The sequence below is a fragment of the Podarcis cretensis genome, assembly GCF_951804945.1.
Source record: "Podarcis cretensis genome assembly, chromosome: 14".
Taxonomy (NCBI): Eukaryota; Metazoa; Chordata; class Lepidosauria; order Squamata; family Lacertidae; genus Podarcis; species Podarcis cretensis.
This window is the reverse complement of record NC_137183.1, coordinates 43,177,324-43,198,872: the sequence shown is the minus strand read 5'-3', so window position 1 is coordinate 43,198,872 and position 21,549 is coordinate 43,177,324. Positions and strand designations below refer to the sequence as shown.

At 45.6% G+C, this 21,549-nt stretch overlaps 1 protein-coding gene across 5 annotated transcripts in view; it reads right to left on the bottom strand.

The window, feature by feature from the left end:
- The window catches only part of PRKAR1B (protein kinase cAMP-dependent type I regulatory subunit beta), a 117,243-nt gene that overhangs the window by 11,938 nt on the left and 83,756 nt on the right, over positions 1-21,549 (bottom strand). For all 5 annotated transcript variants that reach the window (XM_079953940.1, XM_079953941.1, XM_079953939.1 and 2 more), the window contains one exon: positions 20,168-20,289. In XM_079953940.1, the coding sequence (XP_079810066.1) occupies positions 20,168-20,289 (122 nt within the window). The remainder of the gene's footprint in view (positions 1-20,167; positions 20,290-21,549) is intronic.

Here is a 21,549-nt window from a genome sequence, read left to right as displayed (position 1 = left end):
GGAATTTTTATTTTTAATTTTTTTCCCTTTTCTTTTTGATGGACGGAATTTCTTTTTTCTTTTGCATTTCTGTATTTTATTTTTCTTATCTGTTTTATGTGACTGTTTTTGTTTTTCTTACTGATGTGGTTGTTATGTTTCCCCTTTTCTGTAAAAGAAAATAAATTTTTTTTAAAAAAAAAACAGAGGTGTGTTCTAGGTCCACCAATGGAACACCTGCTTTCTGGCCTTATTGCCCTTAGAACCCTGCGGGGTGTGTGTGTCAGAAATGGCGGTGCTTTCTTGATGTTGCATTGGGGAGGTCGTTGGCCTTGGGCCTCTCCCTCTGTCCATCCTCTGTCTCCTGTCCTACAGAAGGAGGTCTACAGCATCAAACAACCTCCAGCTGCCCTTCCGGGGTGCACCCATAATTTGCAATTTATTTTCATACCTGTGGTATTTCATTTACATACTTGATTTAGTACCTGTGTGGTTGGGTTTTTTAAAGTTTTAAAAAGTTTAATGGGGGGGGGGAACCCAGTTATTATATAAAGTAAGAGAGAGAAACTGAGACAGCATATGATAGCCAATGATGTGTCCAATTCTGGGCACCACAATTTAAAAAGGATGCTGGCAAGCTGAAACATGTGCAGAGGAAGGAGACCAAGATGAACACTGGAGGATTCAGGACAGAATCTTCCAGGGTCTGGAAACCAAGCCTGATGAGGAAGGGTTGAAGGAGTAGGGGATGTTTAGCCTGGAAAAGAGGAGACCAAGGGGAGATATGCGAATCCATCTTCAAATATCTAAAGGGCTATCACATGGAAGGTGGAGCAAGCTAGTTTTCTCCTGCTCCGGAGGGTAGAACCCAAACCAATGGATTCAGGTTACAAGAAATGAGATTCGGACTAAGCATTAGGAAGAACTTTCTGACAGCAAGAGCTGTTTGACAGTGAGACGGACTCCCTTGGAAGGTGGTGGACTCTCCTTCCTTGAAGGTTTTTAAGCAGAGGTTGGATGGCCATCTGCCATGCATGATCTAGTTGAGGTCCCTGCATTGAGGGGTTGGACTAGATGGCACTCAGGGTCCCTTCCAACTCTACAATGCCAGGATTCTATAAGTTTTAAATTACGGTTTCAATAATAAATCAGAAGCATGAATTATATTGATTGATGAGCGTGCACTGTTTTTCCAATAAATGTTATCTGGTTTTGAGCAAAGCCATTGCATGCTTCTTCTCTTAGGCGGAGACAACTGTTGCACATTCCTACTACTTATTTTCCCATTGAGGCAAACTGGAGTTTTTTCTTTTAAGGAACTGCTCTTTTAATGAAATGCTATAAACTACTGCCACTCTTTTGAGTGCTGCTGGGAAGCTCCCTACAGCTGCCGCTAACATGGCCCACCTGCCCAGTCTGAACGAACCAGGTTATAACAGCTACAGCTACTTTCTCCATTACAGCACCGCTGCTGAATTTTGGCTTAGCAAAGAAACTACTGAACATTTTACTAGTGTAAAATGTGGAATAGTATACCAAAAAGAAAAAGGGAAAACTCACACAAAACAAACTCAGCTACTACTTAGCATGAGCCAAACGAAAACACAATCCAAGTCACGGCGAAGTCAATGGAAACTCTTCTTGGCTCCTGCTGCTGTAGTTGGACAAAACCCCGCGAGTGCAAAATACATTTACGGCACAGAAGTAATTTTTTTTTCATCCTCTTTGGTCATGTGTTTGATAATTTACCAGAAATTGACTGACTGACACTATGGCTCATGGTCATTATTAGTTTGAATTAAGGTGGTTATTGAAGCCGCAACTGCTGGAATTACAAGTTTGGAAACGCAGACAGACTAATAACTCCAGCAGATGGACTGAGATTCAACCCAACCTCAAGGTGATGTTTTTAAAACCCAAAAAAACAGTTTTAAGACAGAGCAGCTGTTTTTAATTTAAACCCTACACCGGCGTAATTTCAAGCAATTTCGGTTCAATTTCACCAGCCTTTCCTTGCATGCCTACTCCGGCTTCTTGCCTGTTATAATGATTACCCCCTTCTGAATCAGGGTTGCCTGGACAGGCCTCACATTTGCATTTCAAAAGCAAACACTCTCTTGGAGTGATGTCCACCAACTGACTCGCTCTTTTCTTGGTCCGTGAAGATTAATTCGACATTAATGTGATGAAACAGGCATTTCTCAATCTGTGGAGACACCAGCTTCCAAGCAACAGGAAGGGCTGGTGACTACTTAACAAAATTGTAAATCATTTCGTGCCAAGCAGCCACATGCTGCTTTGTGAATGATGGGCTACTGGAAGAGGAGTGCCAAGGATCTCCTAAGCCTGTCGGTGCCCCGGGGGAAACTTACAGAAAGGACAGAGAAACATATCTAACAGGACTGAACCCGAAAGACTGAACCCATGTCATAAGCAGCATTGCGGTGGCAAGCGTTAGAATTTTTAGAACACAATTATTTTATAACACCGGTCCTAAAAGATCTACACTAGCTACATTTCCAAGCATAATTCAAAGTGTTGGTGCTGACATTTAAAGCCCTAAACAGCCTTGGCCCTGTATACTTGAAGGAGCGTCTCCACCTCCGTTGCCCAGCCTGGACACTGAGGTCCAGCTCCGAGGGCCTTCTGGAGGTTCCCTCCCTGCGAGAAGTAAGGTTACAGGGAACCAGGCAGAGGGCCTTCTCGGTAGGGGCGCCTGCCCTGTGGAACACCCTCCCTTCAGATGTCAAACAGATAAACAACTATTTGACTTGTTGAAGATACCTGAAAGCAGCCCTGTTCAGGGAAGTTTAAAATGTTTGATCTTTTATTGTGTTTTTAATATTTTGTTGGGAGCCGCCCAGAGTGGTTGGGGCGACCCAGTTGGATGGGCGGCATATAAATTATTATTATTATTATTATTATTATTATTATTATTATTATTAACATTAAAACTTCTATCTAGGGGTCTTCTATCTTGGGGTCATTGCTTGGTCCTTAAAAGATTTGCACATGTCAATGCATATATATGGATGCAAATGTAGGTCTTTGGACAAATTGAGATGGTTGGGTGCATGGAGTTTCCTTGCCGCTCTGCTTTGCGGTATCTGCAGCAACCATGTTTTTTTTTGGGGGGGTTAAGGTGCTTAAAATGGGCTCAGTAGTAAAAACACCTGCTTTGCATGCAGAAGGTCCCAGATTCCACCACCGGCATTTCCAGGGTAAGGGAGGAAGTAGGCAAACACTTCTCCTCCCTTCCCTCTACCTGCAGGAACCTCTTCACATAATGCATGCTAATCACTGAATCCAGCTTTTCTTGGCACAAATGTTTGATTGTAATTAAAACACACACAGATGCTGTGTCCATCACTGGTCAAGGTATACACCCTCTTTTGCAATGACTCAGGCATTCTAAAAAAAGCGCTCCCCAAGTCTAATTTGGAAAGAATAGAGAAAAGATCAAGGAAGAGGAATTTCCTGGTGATTAATGGGCAGGCGGGTGGAGCCATGTCTGGGCTTTAACCCTGCCCTTTCATGGGTCCCTCGGAAATGCCTCCTGGGCTGAGTTGTTTTTACTGCACGCTACTCGTGAGGGATTGTCCTTCTGAGAAGGATTCCTCTGTTTCCCCCTTTCTCCCCTGCCTTGTGGCTATTTCTGTGTGTGCCCAAAAAGATCCTTCTCCTCCTGCTTCTGCTTCTTTCTAGGTGTATATCAGGGCAGGGAGCCCATTTTCACTTGAGGGCCACACTGCTGTGTGGGCAATCTTCCAGGGGCCACGTGCCAGTGATGGGAAGGGCCAGGGAAGAAAGTGGGCATGGCCAGAGGCAAAAGTGGGTGGATTAGCAAATGCAGATTTCACCTTTGTACAGTGGGCTGGCTTGTACCACATTCAGCCCCCCCCCCCCGCCCCCCCACTGGGCACTGTAATACCCAGGAAAGCAAGAGGCATTACAGTGGTACCTTGGGTTAAGAACTTAATTTATTCCGGAGGTCCGTTCTTAACCTGAAACTGTTCTTAACCTGGGGTACCACTTTAGCTAATGGGGCCTTCTGGTGCCGCCGTGCAATTTCTGTTCTCATCCTGAAACAAAGTTCTTAACCCAAGGTACTATTTCTGGGTTAGCAGAGTCTGTAACCTGAAGCATCTGTAACCCGAGGTACCACTGTATCTGAGTTCAAGGACACATTCCAGCCAGGCAAAAGAACTTGGATTGTGAAGCAGGGCAAGTGAGGGGTGTGGTTTTGAGGGCCAGAGAGAGAGAGGCTTGGTGCTTAGACCCAAGGTTCCTCACCCCTACTCTAAACCATAGTGGTTATCATCATCAACAACATCATATTGCTCAGAAATGTACCGGGAGCCAATGTAGATCCTTTGGGACTGGTGTTATATGGTCCCAGTGGCTGCTCCCAGTCACCAATTTGGCAGCCGCTTTCTAGATTAGTTGTAGTTTCTGAGTCACCTTCAAAGGTAGCCCCACATAGAGAGCATTGCAGTAGTCCAAGCAGGAGATAACCAGGGCATGTACTACCCTGGTGAGACAGTGCACAGGTAGGCAGGGTCTCAGCCGGCGTACCAGGTGGAGCTGGTAGACAGCTGCCCTGGACACAGAGCTGACCTGCGCTTCCATGGACCAAATGAGTCCAAATTGACTCCCAGGCTGCGCACCTGGTCCTTCAAGGGCACAGTTACCCTATTCAGGATTATTATTATTTTAAAACCAACACATTATTATCATTGCTCTTGTAAACTACTCACCATCGACATACAGAGCATGTCACCAGTTGCCATAGGGTTGTAGCCAACTAAGTTCTACTCAGAGTAAACCTATTAGAATTAATGGATCTAAGTTAGTTATGCCCATCTATTTCAGGAAACATCTCAGTCCTGAGGGTGAAAAAGTGATCCCAATGAACTTTGTGCTTAATAAAAAATAACAAACACTTGCTATTCGGAGGAAAAATCCAACTTTTAATATTTTCTTTCTCGCTACCACTCACACACACACCCCAGAAAGAAACAAGTGTGTCTTTAATTCTCTCAACCACACTGATTAATCTACAGATCAAATCAATTTACTCTTGCAGCCCTACTTGCAATGCTGCCATGGTGAGAGAATGAGAGAACCCCAAGCGAGAGGGAGATCCACAACTACGAAAGAGGGGATCTGTCACCCTAAGAGACAAACTGGCCTATTTAAGTGCATCAGCTCTGAAAGCAGCATTCAGGTGTCAGCCCAGAAAGAATCACCTGAAGGACACTTTGCCCGTGAAAAAAAAATAACCACCAGCGTCTGTGGGAAAACAGCAGAATTAACATGAACCCTGACACCAGATCTTTCTGTGCCAAGCAGTGTGGCACAGGGCCAAGCAGGCTCTGTTTTCCTCCTTCAGACATGCCAGCGGACAAAGCCATAAAAGTTGCAAAAGGGGGAGAAGAGACTGGGGGGGGGGGGAGAGAAATGTTGCATTTTAAAGATTCCTCCACTCGACAAAGCTCGCCATTCTCTTTTGCTTTCTCTCCAAAGCCAGAAAATGTCCACTGAGTCAACATATAAAGCAGCTCGATAATGGCTTATTCATCAGCTCTTCATATTTGGAATTGACCTTAGCAGCTACCATGTTCAGAGCAGAGACGTTGCAGAATTGCCGCCTCTTACCAAGTCAGCAGGATTGAATGCAAATAAAGGAAAGAAGGAAGAGGAGATAAGATTTTTAAAAGAGAGCGAAAGAGAGACGGGGAGTTGGGTGGGTAGGATTTGAAAGGTGGAGGCAGCGCAGAACAGCCCTAGCTCGAGTAACCCATCCCCATATGCCTTTCTGGAAAAAATTGTTTTAAGCCAATAATATTGTATTATGGTCGGGTTACTCCCACCACCACCTGCTACCCTGTGAAAATATTCGGCAGACAGCAATGCACGCAGACTGAGTGGAGGGGGTGTAGCGGGAACCATAGACAGGCACCATAACTGAAGCCTCTCAAAGGATGTTAAGGTTGGTGGCTGGGGCAGCAGCTACAGTAGGCGAAGGAAGGCCTGAGCAGGAACAAAAAGGAGACATTTCTGAATATCTTGTCCTTCGGGGAAGGGTCATAGCTCAGTGGAAGAGCATCCACCTTGCATGCAGAGGAGAAAACTGATTCCGATCACATTTCAAGGCAAAGTTGGCCCTTTCCGAAACAATACGTAAGCCAAAAGGCAGCCCACCTTTTAAAATACATGCATCTCTGGATTTTCCCGTGCAGTTCTACAGCCAAGGGATGTGTACAAGAATGCATATACAGTGGTACCTCCGGTTGCACACAGAATCTGTTCCAGAGCTCTGGTTGGATCCCAAGGTGTGTGTATCTGGACGTGCCGCTTCTGCACATGCGCGCGGTGTGTAGAGCACTTCTGCACATGTGCGCGTGACGAAACCCGGAAAAATACTTCCGGGTTTGCTGCGCACGTATTCCAAAGGATACGTAACCGGAGGTGAACGTAAGTAGAGGTACCACTGTAACAGGGTAAAGTGTGAACATGGATATAACAGAGATAATAACATACAAAGATGCGAACTATTAGGGTTTTTGTGCTTGTGTGTGTATCTTGGGCCAAATCACACACAAAGCAAGTATATCAGGAGAAATTTACACTAAAATGCTGGTGAAGTCATAGAACAGTAGAGTTGGAAGGGACCCTTAGGAAAATTAATTCCAACTCCCTGCAGTGCAGGAATATGCAGCCGTCCCTCAGGTTTCGAACCTGCAACCTGGGCATTATCAGCACCACCCTCTTACCAACTGAACTATCCGTGCAGGGTTAAACAAGTATGTACCCATCCCTATGGACCAGTGGTCTGACTCAGTAATAAGGTAGATCCCTGTGTTTCTGGTGGGGGTGGAATTAATCATTTGGACACAATCCTTAGAATTCAGCCACATCTGGCTGAATGGGTGTTGCACAGCTGCTAGGGTGGAAAAGAGACTCTGCGTCATTTAAAAGTGGACAGAGATGATTCTGTCCAGCAACAGCAACTACTGTATTTTTCCCTCTATAACACACAGATTTTTTCTCCTAAAAAGGAAGGGGAAATGTCTGTGCGTGTTATAGAGTGAATGTGTGGTCCCTGGAGCCGAAAAATCAGGCAAAAATCAAATCGCGGCACTTCACGGAGAAGGGAAAACTGAAAAGAGGAAGCGGCTGCTTTCCTGCATTCTGCCCCAGGGTCTTACTGCTCACCCTCCTCTGTTTCGTTGCTGTGTTTGCTGAAACGGAACAAAGAGCAGGGAAAGCCCCTCCCCTCCAGGCAAGCAGAGGGGAATTCCTCTCTGTGCTCGGGTGCTGCTGGGGGAGAGGGAGAGAGAGGGGGGAAGTGAGAGAGAGGGGGGAGGGGGAGGGAGAGAGAGGGGGGAAGGAGGGAGGGAGGGAGGGAGGGAGGGAGGGAGGGAGGAGAGAGAGAGAGAGAGAGAGAGAGAGAGAGAGAGAGAGAGAGAGATGGCTGGCTTGGGTGGGGGAAAACTTTTGCCTTTCTTTCCTCCCTCCCGTTAAATCCCTCTCCTGCATTCTTAGCCAGCTGCTTCTCTGCACACCCCTCTCATGTCCCTTATTTGTTTTTCCTTCGCTCCCCACTTAAAATGTGGTTACAAAGCATAGATCCACATGGATCCTCAGGATCTTTGCATTGGGTCACCCCAAATTCACCATCAGATCACATAGCATGACCGTGGCTACAGCCTGCACCAAAAAAATCACGCACCCACTGTTGCCTGGGGCTGCAATGGTGCAAAAATGTGGTTACAAAGCATGGATCCGCAGGGATTCTCAGGATCTTTGCACTGGGTCACCCCAAATTCACCATCAGATCACATAGCATGTCCATGGCTACAGCCTGCACCAAAAAAATCACGCACCCACTGTTGCCTGGGGCTGCAATGGTGCAAAAATGTGGTTACAAAGCATGGATCCACAGGGATTCTCAGGATCTTTGCATTGGGTCACCCCAAATTCACCATCAAATCACATAGCATGTCCATGGCTACAGCCTGCACCAAAAAAATCACGCACCCACTGTTGCCTGGGGCTGCAATGGTGCAAAAACGTGGTTACAAAGCATGGATCCACAGGAATTCTCAGGATTTTTGCATTGGGTCACCCCAAATTCACCATCAGATCACATGTCTGTGGCCACAGCATGAAGCCCAAAAATGATACATCCACTGTTTCATTCAGAATGTTTTTTCCCTTGTTTTCCTCCTCTAAAAACGATGTGCGTGTTATGGTCAGGTGCGTGTTATAGAGCGAAAAATACGGTATGTAGCTCTCAATACTTGCCTTTGGCTTAACAAGTGGGCATTCGGGGGATGAAAATGAACCCAATAAAATAGTTCCACAAAGAGCACAGCTGGACACAATGATATACAGTGGTACCTCGGGTTACATACACTTCAGGTTACATACGCTTCAGGTTACAGACTCCGCTAACCCAGAAATAGTACCTCGGGTTAAAAACTTTGCTTCAGGATGAGAACAGAAATCATGCGCCGGCTGCGTGGCAGCAGCAGGAGGCCCCATTAGCTAAAGTGGTGCTTCAGGTTAAGAACAGTTTCAGGTTAAGAACGGACCTCCGGAACGAATTAAGTACGTAACCAGAGGTACCACTGTATGTAGGTCTGCCATCATAAACTGCCTTGCTGGCAAGTTAAAGCCCTCCATGACATTTATTTTTTTACAGAAGCATTGTTATCCCATCTTTCAGTCCAGATACCCTTGATATGGCCTGCACCAACACCCTTCAGTATTAAAACTAATCAAACAAAGAAAAACACACCGCCAACTTTGCAAACAACAATAGCAGAGCAGAACTAAAACCTGAGAATACAAAATTTGCAGGGCCATAAAGCAGGAAAGGTAGTGGACTTCATTTGCCCCAGGCCAAGTGGTTGGTGAGCAAAGCCACATCTTTGCTGTTCAGTGAGAGGCAAGCCGCTGAGAGGCTGGGCGGGTCTCTCTGGGGAGGGCATTCCATAACCTAGACAGAGTAACTGAGAAAACCCTTTATCTGGTCTCCACCCAGCACCCTTCAGGCAGCAGCAGGGGCATACAGCAAAATTTCCCTTGATGAGCCAAGTGCACCGGCAGATTCACAAGGAAAGAATGAATGAGCAACTGACCACAAGATGGGAAGTGGTCTTAAAACTGAGTCAGGTCATTGGTCCATCTGTTGTCTACACTGACTGGCTTCTCCAGGGTTTCAGGCAGGGAATCTTTCTCAGCTCCTATCTGGAGATGCCAGAGATTGTGCCCAGGACCCCAAAGCATGTGCTCTCAGCTACTAGTTGGTCCTGGGAAAACTGACCTCTGTCCTGCTGCCATTTCTCTGCCCTGCTCCATTCCATTGGCTGCCACTGGCAAGGTCAGGGTTACTGTCCATGGGTAAGGATTACTATACGGAGAGTAGGGAGAATTCAACTAAGGTTTGCTATTGCCTGCAGAAACACCATGTTAATTAATGTCCAGATCTCCATGAAGCTCCTTTTTACTGGAAACATGGCTGAAAAGTCCTCCACAAAGGAAAGCTTGGTTTAATCCATCCCAATAGCCAGGGCGTTACTCCACTTAACATCATTTTCAAGAAGCCGTTTCCGTGATACCTTGCATAGGGATGTTGCAGGATTCCGACAAAAACAGAAATGGGAGCGGAAATGTTCGCTTGTCCATCGCATGCCCTGAACAGAAATCAATCTGGTGAATGCAGTTTGCATTTGCCCTTGTTGTAGCTTTCAGTCCACAAACTGACTACATTTCTTCCCCTCCTGCACCCATTTGCATTGTATTTCCTTTGCAGTGAAATAAATGGGGTGGGGAAATGTAATGAAAATGTGATTTACATACTCCATATCAGTGCTTTTTTTCTGGGGGGTACGCATACCCCTAAACATTTTGTGAATCTTTGTACTTTTGTCCATTGACTGTATTTATTTTCCCTTATTTCAATCATAAAATTGTTATTTTCTTGAGTCAAAATGTGAGTACCCCTAAACATTTTTTTTTTTTTTAGAAAAAAGCACTGTTCTATATAATAACTATGTAAATCATGCAAGTTACATTATTTTGCTGCAGCAGACAATGAGACAGATAAAAGATGTGGGTGGATGATGAAACTGCAGCGGAATGAAAACAGTGAAGTACGCAGGACGGAATGAAAAACAGTGCCTTCTTACATCCTTAACCTTGAAGCATGGATTGGAAGGAGGGGCTCTGCTTCTGACCATTGCCTTTGGGCAGTCTCTAAAAGACAGGATGGATCAATACCATTGGTAACAGCAGGTTTCCCTCCCTCTCCCCCTCTCTCTCTCTCTCTCTCTCTCTGTGTGTGTGTGTGTTTGTCTGTCTGTCTGAAGCTTTGACTACATAGGGATATCTCAAATGCATTTTTGAATATTTAATCGACATGTATACTGGCAATATTCAAGAGAGCATCCCAGCCTCCATTAGCATTCTCAAATCTCAAGAGAGTTGTTTCCCATAGTAAGGAAGTTGCGCTAAGAAGAAAAATGCATTGATCTCACACACACCAAATTAAGGGGCTGTGATTGACAGCAATGGTCAGCTTGATTGACAGCAATGGTCAGCTTTTGTGGGTGCTCCTGCCTGAATGCTTGCAACATCTGTAGATGTTCCTGCTTCATGTGTGAACAGGGAACAGAAGCCCACGTCTGCCACAGCCACGTTTAATTTGCCTTTCAGTGACAACAGCTAACTGGCTTTAGTCCAGAAAGAGGAGCAAGCAGGATGTCCCAGCTGCACCATCCATAAAAGGGGAAGTGCCAAGAAAACTTGACGTTTTCAAAGCTTTCTGAAGTCCAAGTGATCTGTAAGATGTGACACTTGTCGAAAGTGAATGCACACTAGATTTACACACCCGAATACATCACCTTTCCCCTTCTAGCTATCAAAGGAGCCTGTGGTGGGAACTGTTAGCTCCCAGCATAGTTAAGAACATATCGGCATTTCCAGCGTAAACCTCAATTTTAAGGGGTTTATGAATCACATGTTTTAGATTACATCTGGATGAGGCTGAACTGCTTGGAGGAAGCTGTCATCCCAGATGTGAATTTAAAAGCCAGCCTTACTGATTTGTTGTGCTACATGTTGAGCATGCAAAAGAGAAGCTTTGAGTACTTAAAAAGAAGCCTGAGGTTGACATTCTTCAGGGCGTTTGTGGATTCTTTTTATGTTGCAAGGCTGGGAAAGGTAGCCCAAGTAGGGATCAGTCACCCAGGTTTTGCAGACCACCGAACCACATATGATGTGGAGGAGAATGTTTTCATGCATTCATGAACTCATCAAATCCCATCCCTTTGGTTCCATCATCTTTTTGCCCCCTTTACCTATTCTTCTTTCCATGTTCCAGTTACCTCTCACATTGACTTGCACATGGTGGACATGGTTTCTGCCCCCTGCTCCAATTGGGCAGTACAGCCCATGTATGCTTCTGAAATCCTTTTAATCTATATTCACTTTAGTTTCTTTTATTCCAAACCAGGGTTTCCCAAACTTGGGTCTCCAGCTGTTTTTGGACTACAACTCCCATCATTCCTAGCTAGCAGGACCAGTGGTCAGAGATGATGTTTGATGTTTTACTATGTTTTATATATGCTGTAAGCCACCCAGAGTGGTTGGGGAAACCCAGCCAGATGGGTGGGGTGTAACAACAACAACAACAACAACAACAACAACAACAACAACTGACAAACACAATTCCAACCATGAGCTGTATCCAACAAAGTTATACTCAGAGCAGACCCACTGAAATCATTAAGCCTAATTAATAGGCACGAATTAATAGGCATGCCTAATGCCTGCAGACCTTCCAAGTGTCCCTATTTTCCAGGGACAGTCCCGGATTTACAGAAGCCGTCTCGGTTTCTGATTTGATCCCGGAATGTCCCGCTTTTCTTGTGGATGCCCCTATTTCTATTGGAGAAATATTGGAGGGTATGCACTTATTCATTTCTATGGGTCCATACGTGAGTAGGATGTGCTGGACACAAGGGCGGAGCTCCCTTATGGCCTAATGAACTCAAAGAGACCTGCTCCCAGGTGAGTGGAGTTGGCACTGCCGCCTTAGTTTGTTTGTATTGTACAAAAGGATGACAGCACAGATCACTGGGAACTAGGGGAGGGGGAAAAGGAAGCTGAGAGGAGATCGCTGCCACAGCCGACTCAAAACATGGGTGACCGTAGAGGATTTGCAGCCCAGCCTTTGTAGCTCCTTCTGGACAGCCTTCCCAGTCCTTGTTACTAATTAATCAGGCTGTGTTTCTGCAAGAGATTACCAGGCCTGATACCAAAGTGTGCCTAAGGTGGGCCTTTGGCTCCATTCATCCCGACAGAAGACATTTACCCAGAAGTTCTCACGCCTGGCCTGGCTGTGTTTGTGTGTGTTTGAACCAAAGGGATCTCTCTCAGGTTAAGATGGCAAGCAGTTGAGAGCGCACACCATTCCTTCGTTGCTTCCAGCATTGGCCACACAAATCAGCAGTAGTGGATCAGCTTGCATTATCATTCTAAGCAGAGGTTTTTAACTGAGCAGGCTTTAGGGCGACATGAAGCACCCAGGCCAAGAGGCAAGCAAAACCAACATGCAACAGCAACGAACAAACAAAATCTGAGGCATTCTGGAGCTGAACGCCTTCATCTGCCCCAGCTGCAACAAAACATGTCTCTCCCTTGTCAGTCTCTACAGCAGGTGCTGTAACCTTCCAACGGCTTGACTTCATCCCCAAAGGTGCACTCCCTCATTGTCTCTCAGGACAAATGGATGCCATGAACCTCACTCAAGCCTGGATTTGGTAAATCACTAAAATAATATGCATGTTACTGTGATTTATGAAGCAGAGTGTTATTATTTTTTCTTTATGTGGTGAAATGTTTTGGCTTCCACCTCCATCAGCTGCTCTGATAAAAATGATGTTGTTTCCAAGATGGCAGTGAAAGAGTTTTGGGGGTGGGATGCTCAGAAGGTCTTCATCTGATGAAGCTAAGAGATGCTGGTCCTATGTGCCAGGTTGAGATCATGTGGTGTTTGTGTGTCCAGCATGCACAACCAATAATAATAATAATAATAATAATAATAATAATAATAATAATAGGAATTTTAGTTACATTTCTTATTTTTCTGTTGGGTACTTTATTTTTATTAGATTTATTTTCTCTTAAGCCACCTTCAGCCATGGGGCAGAAAGAGGAACAAATAAATCTGCACTTAAAAATCTGACCGGTTCTCATTTAAGGATTAGATATATTAATCACTGCAATCAATTAGAAAGTTCATAGAATCATAGAATCATAGAGTTGGAAGAGACCACAAGGGCCATCGAGTCCAACCCCCTGCCGAGGAGGAAACACCATCAGAGCACTCCTGACATATGGTTGTCAGGTTAAATGGCACAATGGTTGTCAAGTTAAATGGCACAATTACTCAGCACTTCAGAGCTCCCATGGCCTGCAATTTAAGTAGAGGGAAATAGTTGCCAGCATCCACAACTCACCAAAATCAATGTCAGAATTCCATGGCGAGCATGGAAAACCTTCCATGGCGAGCATGGAAAACCTTTGATGGCTTTGCTCAGCCTTCTCCAACTGGGTGCCCTCCAATGATTTTGCACTACAATTCCCATTAGCTGCAGGCAGCAAGGTCAGTGTTCAGGGGCGATGGAAGCTGGACTCCAAAATATATAGGGGGCACCAGGTTGGGATTAGACTGGATTAACTGAATTGGATTAGTTTAATGTCGCAGAGGGGCATAGGAGGCAGAAAGTGCTCAGGCTGCCGTTGGCTGAGATGCTCTAAGGGTCTTTGGCTCCTTTAACTCAGTGGAAAACTGGGTCTCTATAAATTACATGAACTAATCTGGCATCGTCCCCTTGCTTCCTTTTTAATTGCACCCTCCTCCATCTCCCTAACGTTGCTTGAATGGTTTCCCATCAACAAGATGGCACTTAGCCCAACTGCTAATCCAGCATGAAGTTCTCAACATGCAACCGATATCAGGGGGTTGGGGAGGTGAGGGAGGGGCAGCTCTCTCAGCATACCGAGAGGAGTTCCATGACATAACTCCGGACCATATATGGTGCTTGCTGACGAGAACTAGATCCAAAGGATCTGATACGGGGGAAGCGTGGGAGCTGAAGAAGCCAGGATGGGCTGCCACAGCTGTGGACTACGGCATTCTCGGGCAGCTGAATCAGTCCAGCTCCCTCCTTGATGCTCTGCTACCAAAGCTAGCCTTGGGAGAGGCTCTGGTTGGAGTTCTTGAAAACAACTCCCACTCTGAAGAACCGTCTGCAGATAACATCCCACGAGGCCACCTCAACACCTTAGCCTTAAAAAATACAAAAGAACAGGAAGCTGGGAGCACAAGAACCAACTCCTAGGGGCCTTTGTGGGGGCTTCGGCCCCCACAATAAAATATTTGCGGTGGCCAGGCCCCCACAAAATTGATGAGCATTCAAATGGTGTGTGTGTGCTGCGTCATGTGATTGATTATGCGGGGCTGGGCTTACCTGGGCCCACACAATATTTTATTCAAGTTGGCACCTCTGGCTGGGAGACATTGTGACATGCGGCTACTTGCTCAGAGTTCAGTGGGTTTAATTTCTCCAGCACTCCCTTCCTTGTGCTGTCATCCCCTCCTTCCAGTCAATTCTTGATTGACCTAGAACAGGGATGGGGAAGCTTTCACCCTCCAGATGTTGTTCCAGTCAGCATATCCAATTGTCAGGGACAAAGGCAGGTGTATTTCTGCAAAATCTGGTGAGCCACAGGTTCCCGGTTCCTGTCTAAGGCCTCACACCATATATTTAGAGCACCAATACCACTTTAAACAGCCATGGCTTCCCCCAAAGGATTCTGGGAGCTGTTGCTTGTGCTGAGAGTTGTTAGGAAAGCCCCTGTTCCTTTCACAGAGCTACAATTCCAGAGTTCCCTGGGAAGACGGATTGACTGCTAAAGCACTCTGGGAAATGTAGCTCTGAGAGGGGAATAGGGGGCCTCAAACCCCCTGTGGTAATAAACCACAGCTCCCAAAATCCCTTTTTTGGGGGGGGGGGAGCCATGACAGTTTGAAAGCACTGATACCACTGTAAGGTATGGTGTGAATGTGGCCTTAGAATGTCCCACCTGCAATTCCATAAAATATGCTCACAATACAGTGGTACCTCTAGATGCGAACGGGATCCGTGGCACTGTGGGTTAAACCACAGAGCCTAGGACTTGCCGATCAGAAGCCTAGGACTTGTCTCTCAGCCCCACTCACCTCACAGAGTGTCTGTTGTGGGGGAGGAAAGGAAAGGAGAATGTTAGCCCCTTTGAGACTCCTTAAAGGGAGTGAAAGGCGGGATATCAAATCCAAACTCTTCTTCTTCTTCCTGATGGCTCAGGTTGCGACCCATTTGCCCCGCAGAGCTTACTGGAAGCCAGGAAGAAGGGCTCCTATCTGCTTAACTCTGCCACTTCGTCGGCATATTATTCTTCCCCAACCCAAGTGCCTGGCCATTGGCAGCACTGGCTGGGACTGATAATCTGCCAACATCTGGAGAGCACCAGGTTGGACTGCATTTCTGTGATGATGGCACTGGTTCTGATACATGCAGAAGATTCCATTTTTAACCTGTGACATCTGCCAAGGCTGAGGGCAACCCCTTCCCTTTCTCGATGCCATGGGATTCCCCCAGGTGGAGGGAAGAAGACATGAAGATGCTTCACTCTGAGCCAGACTCTTGCGTCCCACCAAATTCACAACTGTCTACTCTGACCGCTTCAGGATCTCAAGCAGAAATATGTCCCAGTTGTGCTTATCAATATCCTTTTCAACAGTTTGTGCTGGGGACTAGAACTGTGACCGTCTGCATGAAAAGCAGGGGACCACTTCTGCTTCCATTTCCTAAGGGCTGGGGAGGAAAATCACCTGTGTGATAGCCGCTACACCAGACCTGCATAACTAAAGCAACATGTGTTGGGTCCATGAACAACAGCTCTTCAGACAGCTGTTTCTCTGCAGGGAGGATGGAGATTGCTTTATGGTAGGGTGGAGACATCGGCTGTTTGAATCTGTCCCACCTCACTGCCCCACCCACTGTTCACTAACATTATATATGGGGTTGCTTTATAGCCGAACTGGAAAACTAGCAAGACCCAGCTAAATATATAGCCTGACTCTTGAAAACAAATACCTTAAAAGCACACATACCAATGAAATCAGAAAGGCAAAAATCTCCTGAGTGTTGTGTACACACAGTGGTGATAGTTTATGATATGGCTGCAAATTTGTTTTTTTGTTTTTTTCGGGACTGTGCATCTGTTACGAGGTTCACTTGCCAAAATATAATTCTTTATGGCAACAAGCGTTGCACGGCGCTTAAGGTTCTGCACCTCAGTGCCAGGAATCTCAAATGGGATAATTCCATGACCTTGAAAATCCAGCAGATGCATTCCACATCTGCCCAGGCTGGGAAAGCCTGATGTTGTTGTGTGAAAAAGCAGGGTGGGAAACAAGATCTCAAAAATGTCTGAAGGAAGACAAGGGAGGGGGAGGGGAGAACTGACAGGAGGTTTTTAAAATACTTTCCCCCCCCCCAGCCTTTGTTCACTAGTTTTCACAGATCAAACTGCACACCTGTTACACACTGGGAACATAAGAAACTTCCGTATACTAAGGTCAGATTATTTGTTTACATATCCCAATATGCAGCAAGTGTCCAACAGAGGTGCACACAACAACCTGTATATTTTGTTCAGTGTCAGTTTTGAATGCATTCAGTCTGAGATCTGTTCCATCCCATTTAAAGCATGCATTTAAATTGGGTGCACATTCCCCTAAAATGCACATTCTGAATGCATTCCCCTAAAAATATGTTTTATTTCTGTGCCTTTTCTCCTAAAATACACGTTTTTGTATGCATTTTCACTTTGAAAACACATGTTTCCGCGCATTGAACCAAACTGCACCTGATCCTTTTAACTGGCGATGCTGAGGACAGGTGCTTCAGGACGAGAGCGGAGAGAGAAAAGGGCAGAAAGGCACTTGTAGGGCACACAGGTGACTTCGATCACACACTGTTGAATAAGTGTGTCTGTGTGTCAGGCCATGGGGAATCCAGAAACCCAGGAGAGCAGGGGAAAATATTTTACCTGTCTTGAATAAGAGTCTCAGACCCAATGAATGAGCCAACCCCCTCACCACAAATCAACCTAAGGCAGAGATGGGGGAAACTCATCCCCTCCCACGTTTTCTGATTTTTTGTCGATTATTTCAAATCTTTGAAAGGAAATATTTTTCTTTGTTGTTTCGTTTTTGTTTATGCTTTATTGACGTGGAATGTTATCAGAAAAGCAAAGAAATAAAATATGCAAAGAAAACAACAACAATCGGGCAGGATACAATCCAGCAAAACCAAATGCAACATTATTAATTTAGCCAAAAGAATATTATCGTATAGATGTGCTCCCTTATTTCGGAATTCTTTCTCAGCCCCCCACTTCACACACACACCCTACACACGGATACAGCTCACACCTGTGTTTCAACCCAGCACACCAGCTTAGAAACGTCAGGGGGGCGGTATAGAGATAAGTGGGAGGCAGGCAACTCCCTGCTGTTTCGGCACAGAGTGCTAAATTCTCCAGGTCTGTTATGGCTGTAAATCCCCATGAAACGAGGTTTTAAATTGTGGCCGCAAACTGTGATGAGAACCAAAAGTTCAGGACTGCAGAGTTGCTGAATAAATCTATGCTACAGACCGTATAGTTAAAGCTATGGTTTTCCCAGTAGTGATGTATGGAAGTGAGAGCTGGACCATAAAGAAGGCTGATCGCCGAAGAATTGATGCTTTTGAATTATGGTGCTGGAGGAGACTCTTGAGAGTCCCATGGACTGCAAGAAGATCAAACCTCTACATTCTGAAGGAAATCAGCCCTGAGTGCTCACTGGAAGGACAGATCCTGAAGCTGAGGCTCCAATACTTTGGCCACCTCATGAGAAGAGAAGACTCCCTGGAAAAGACCCTGATGTTGGGAAAGATGGAGGGCACAAGGAGAAGGGGGCGACAGAGGACGAGATGGTTGGATAGTGTTTTCGAGGTTACCAGCATGAGTCTGACCAAGCTGCGGGGGGCAGTGGAGGACAGGAGGGCCTGGCGTTCTCTGGTCCATGGGGTCACGAAGAGTCGGACATGACTAAACAACTAAACAACAACAACAACAGACCTGAAGCAGTTTAACACTCATATACTTTCTTTCTCTCTCTCTCTCTCTGGGAATTGCAGTTCTGGGAAAGAGTGGCAACTGGGCTGCGAAGTATTTCTCAGTGGCTGCATTCACGTGGCGGGTTATTCCACTTTCACAACACTTCCTTAATGCTAAAGAAATGAATATGTAATAAACTAGAAAGGGAAGTTGGGGGAAGTCGTGTGTGTGTGTGTGTTAATTGAAAATATAAAATGTAATTTGAATTTTTGATCATGCTAAAATTTGTTGTAGAATCTCAATTAAAAATAAGCAACACTTCCCTAACTTTTAATTTCCACATTAAAGCTGAGCTTTCACACGATGTTAGAAGCTGCTTCTGGAACAATAGTGTGATAATAGCACAAGTATAGCACTGATTCCCATATTATTTGCAAATGGATTTTTTTCTGGAAGCAAAAAGCATGGAAATGAGCACTATATTCCATGATTGTTCCAGAAGTGGCTTTTACATTGTGTGAAAGCTCAAACGTAATGCGGAACTTAACAGTTTTCAAACGTAATCTGTTCTGGAAGACCGTTTGACTTCTGAAACGTTCGACAACTAAGGAGCAATGGGTGGTCAGCAAATTCCATTGAGAAAATGGAGAAACACGCCTCGGAAGCTACCGTATTTTTCGCTCTATAACACGCACCAGACCATAACACACACAGTTTTTAGAGGAGGAAAACAAGAAAAAAAATATTCTAAACGAAATAGTGGATATATGATTTTTGTGGTTCATGCTGCGGCCACAGACATGTGATCTGACAGTGAGTTTGGAGTAGCCCAATGCAAAAATCCTGAGGATCCATGTGGATCCATGCTTTGTAACCATGGAGGAGGAAAGGAAGGGGAAACATGGATCCTCTGCTCACGACTGCAGCAGATCCCCCCCCGCCACCCGCAGGCATTCGCTCCATAACACGCACAGACATTTTCCCTTACTTTCTAGGAGAAAAAAGTGAGTGTTATGGTGCAAAAAATACGGTATTTGACTTCTGAGGCGCGTTTGAAAACGGAAGCATTCACTTCCAGGTTTTTGCGTTTGGGTTCTGAATCGTTCCGCTCCAGAGATGCTCAAAAACTGAGATTCCACCGTATTCTAGAAAACAGGTCAACATCTCTATGGGCAGGCTTTTGGAGGAGGGGTAAGGAGAAGAATGCCTGTTTTTTTAAAGTTGGGCTTTTATAGACCTGGCGAATATTTTAATGCTGCATCCCCCCCTTTCTTCCCTGTGTGTTGGAGGTATGGATTTCTTTTCATTTTGGTGCATCCCCCCCCCCATTGTACTGTTTCATGTTTTTATGGATGCAAATTGCTCTGGAGCCTACTGGCAAAGGGCAATATGCAAAACGTTTAGACAAAATGAACTAACTCAAGGCTCCCAAAGGAAGCATACACCCCAAGGAAGTCGAAAGACAGAAAGTCAGGTTTTGCATCCATGACAGTGACCAGAGGAGGAATGACCACTGAAAGGAGCGCACACCATGGTGCATCTGCATCAGCACAACCAGACGCCTTCATTTGCCCCAGCTGCAACAAAACATGTCTCTCCCGTGTTGGTCTCTACAGCCACAGCAGATGCTGCAGACTCCCAACAGTTTGACTTCACCCCCAAAGGCGGGCTCCTCCACTGTCTCCCAAGATTGACGGTTGCCAACACACACAACACCAGTTGAATCTGCACCCAGAATTATTTGCAAAACAGTTGCTTTTGCTTTTATCCACAGCACATCGATCCATGCGCTCAGTTTGCAAAACCGGCTCACATACTCTAATGTTCGCTTGCACAAGGCCTCCTTGCAGTTCTGAGCTTGGAATCTTACCCGCGGTCCCAGTTAACAGATCCGATGCAACACAGTCACTTGATAGTTATAAACACTTTCGGGAATTGTGCCGGGTTAGAAAGCCAGGCTTACCTCTGTGATGATGAAAAAGTCATCTCCTGGCTCTCCCTGAACAACTATCTTTTCTCCGTCTTCAAACTGGACGGGTTCTAGAGCATCTGCCACAGTCAACCGCTCCCATTTGTCGAGAGATTCTGAAACATAGAAGAACACAAGGAGGGATTTTCTCAGTGCACCTGTTTTATTTGTGTTGGTTTGCCTCTAAAAGTTTAACAGACCTTTTCTGCAAGCACCATTCCAGACACAAAAGTTGTTGAGCTTTTTTCTTTCTTTTTTAGTTTTGCCCAAAGTTGAGCTTTTTGAAGTTTTAAAGCTATTTTTAAGGGAATTCGCCAAAATCTAGACTTCAGACATTGGTTGCCATCTGTCCGGATTTTCACTGACATTTCAGTGATTTCCACCTGGGCACTGCTTCCAACTGCAGTATTCCAGCTATGTCAGGGAAATTCCGGACTTATGGCAACCCTAAGCACCAATCAAAACCCATTTCACCCTGCCCACGTCCTTCCGTCAAAATGGTGGATAACTTACACAGGGTTGGGCATCCCTACGTTTAAAAGAAATTTTGCCCTTTGCATTTGCACTTAAAATGATAAATGGATTTAATTTGCCTCTTACAAGTGCAGGTGCTGGGACCTTTCCATTGCTCGCTCTGATTTGCCGTAATTGGCACTCTTAAAATTATCACTGCAGTGCAGGTCCTTTTTGGCAGTCTGGATCGGATGATATCCCAGACCTTTTGCTAAGCATTGCAAGGGTAATTGCAAGTTTTCCTTTTCGTGATGCAATAAGAAGATCAAGTGCATTTCCCCTCCCCAAGCAAAAATGGTAAAGGGCTATTGTCTAATAGGCGTGTTGCAGGGTGCAAACCAGGATAATGTTGGTGGTGTAATAGGATTGGGAGGCTGAGGAGTCAGTGAGGATTGGAAATATAAAGGGCACCTAACAGGGGACAGCAGGCAGTAGGCAGGATTCAGGGGAGATACAGATTCAGGGAAGGTTACAGTAGAGAAGAGGGGCGAACTCAGCAGAGGTACAAAGATGTTTCCCTAGTCTCTGGGAAACAACAGTGGAAGACAGCTATTGCCCTCGTGCTTTGTTTGCTGGCTTTCCAGAGACACCTGACTGGCCACTGTGGGAGCAGGATGTTGGACCAGATTGGCCCCTGGTCTGATCCAGCAGGTCCCTTCTTATACAGTGGTACCCCTGGATGCGAACGGGATCCGTTCCAGAGCCCCGTTCACATCCTGAAGCAAACGCAACTCGCGTCTGCGCAGGTCGCGATTTGCTGCTTCTGTGCATGCGCGTTACGTTATTTTGAGCGTCTGCACATGTGCGAGAGGCAAAACCCAGAAGTAACGTGCTCGATATAAAAGGATGTCACATAGAGGAGG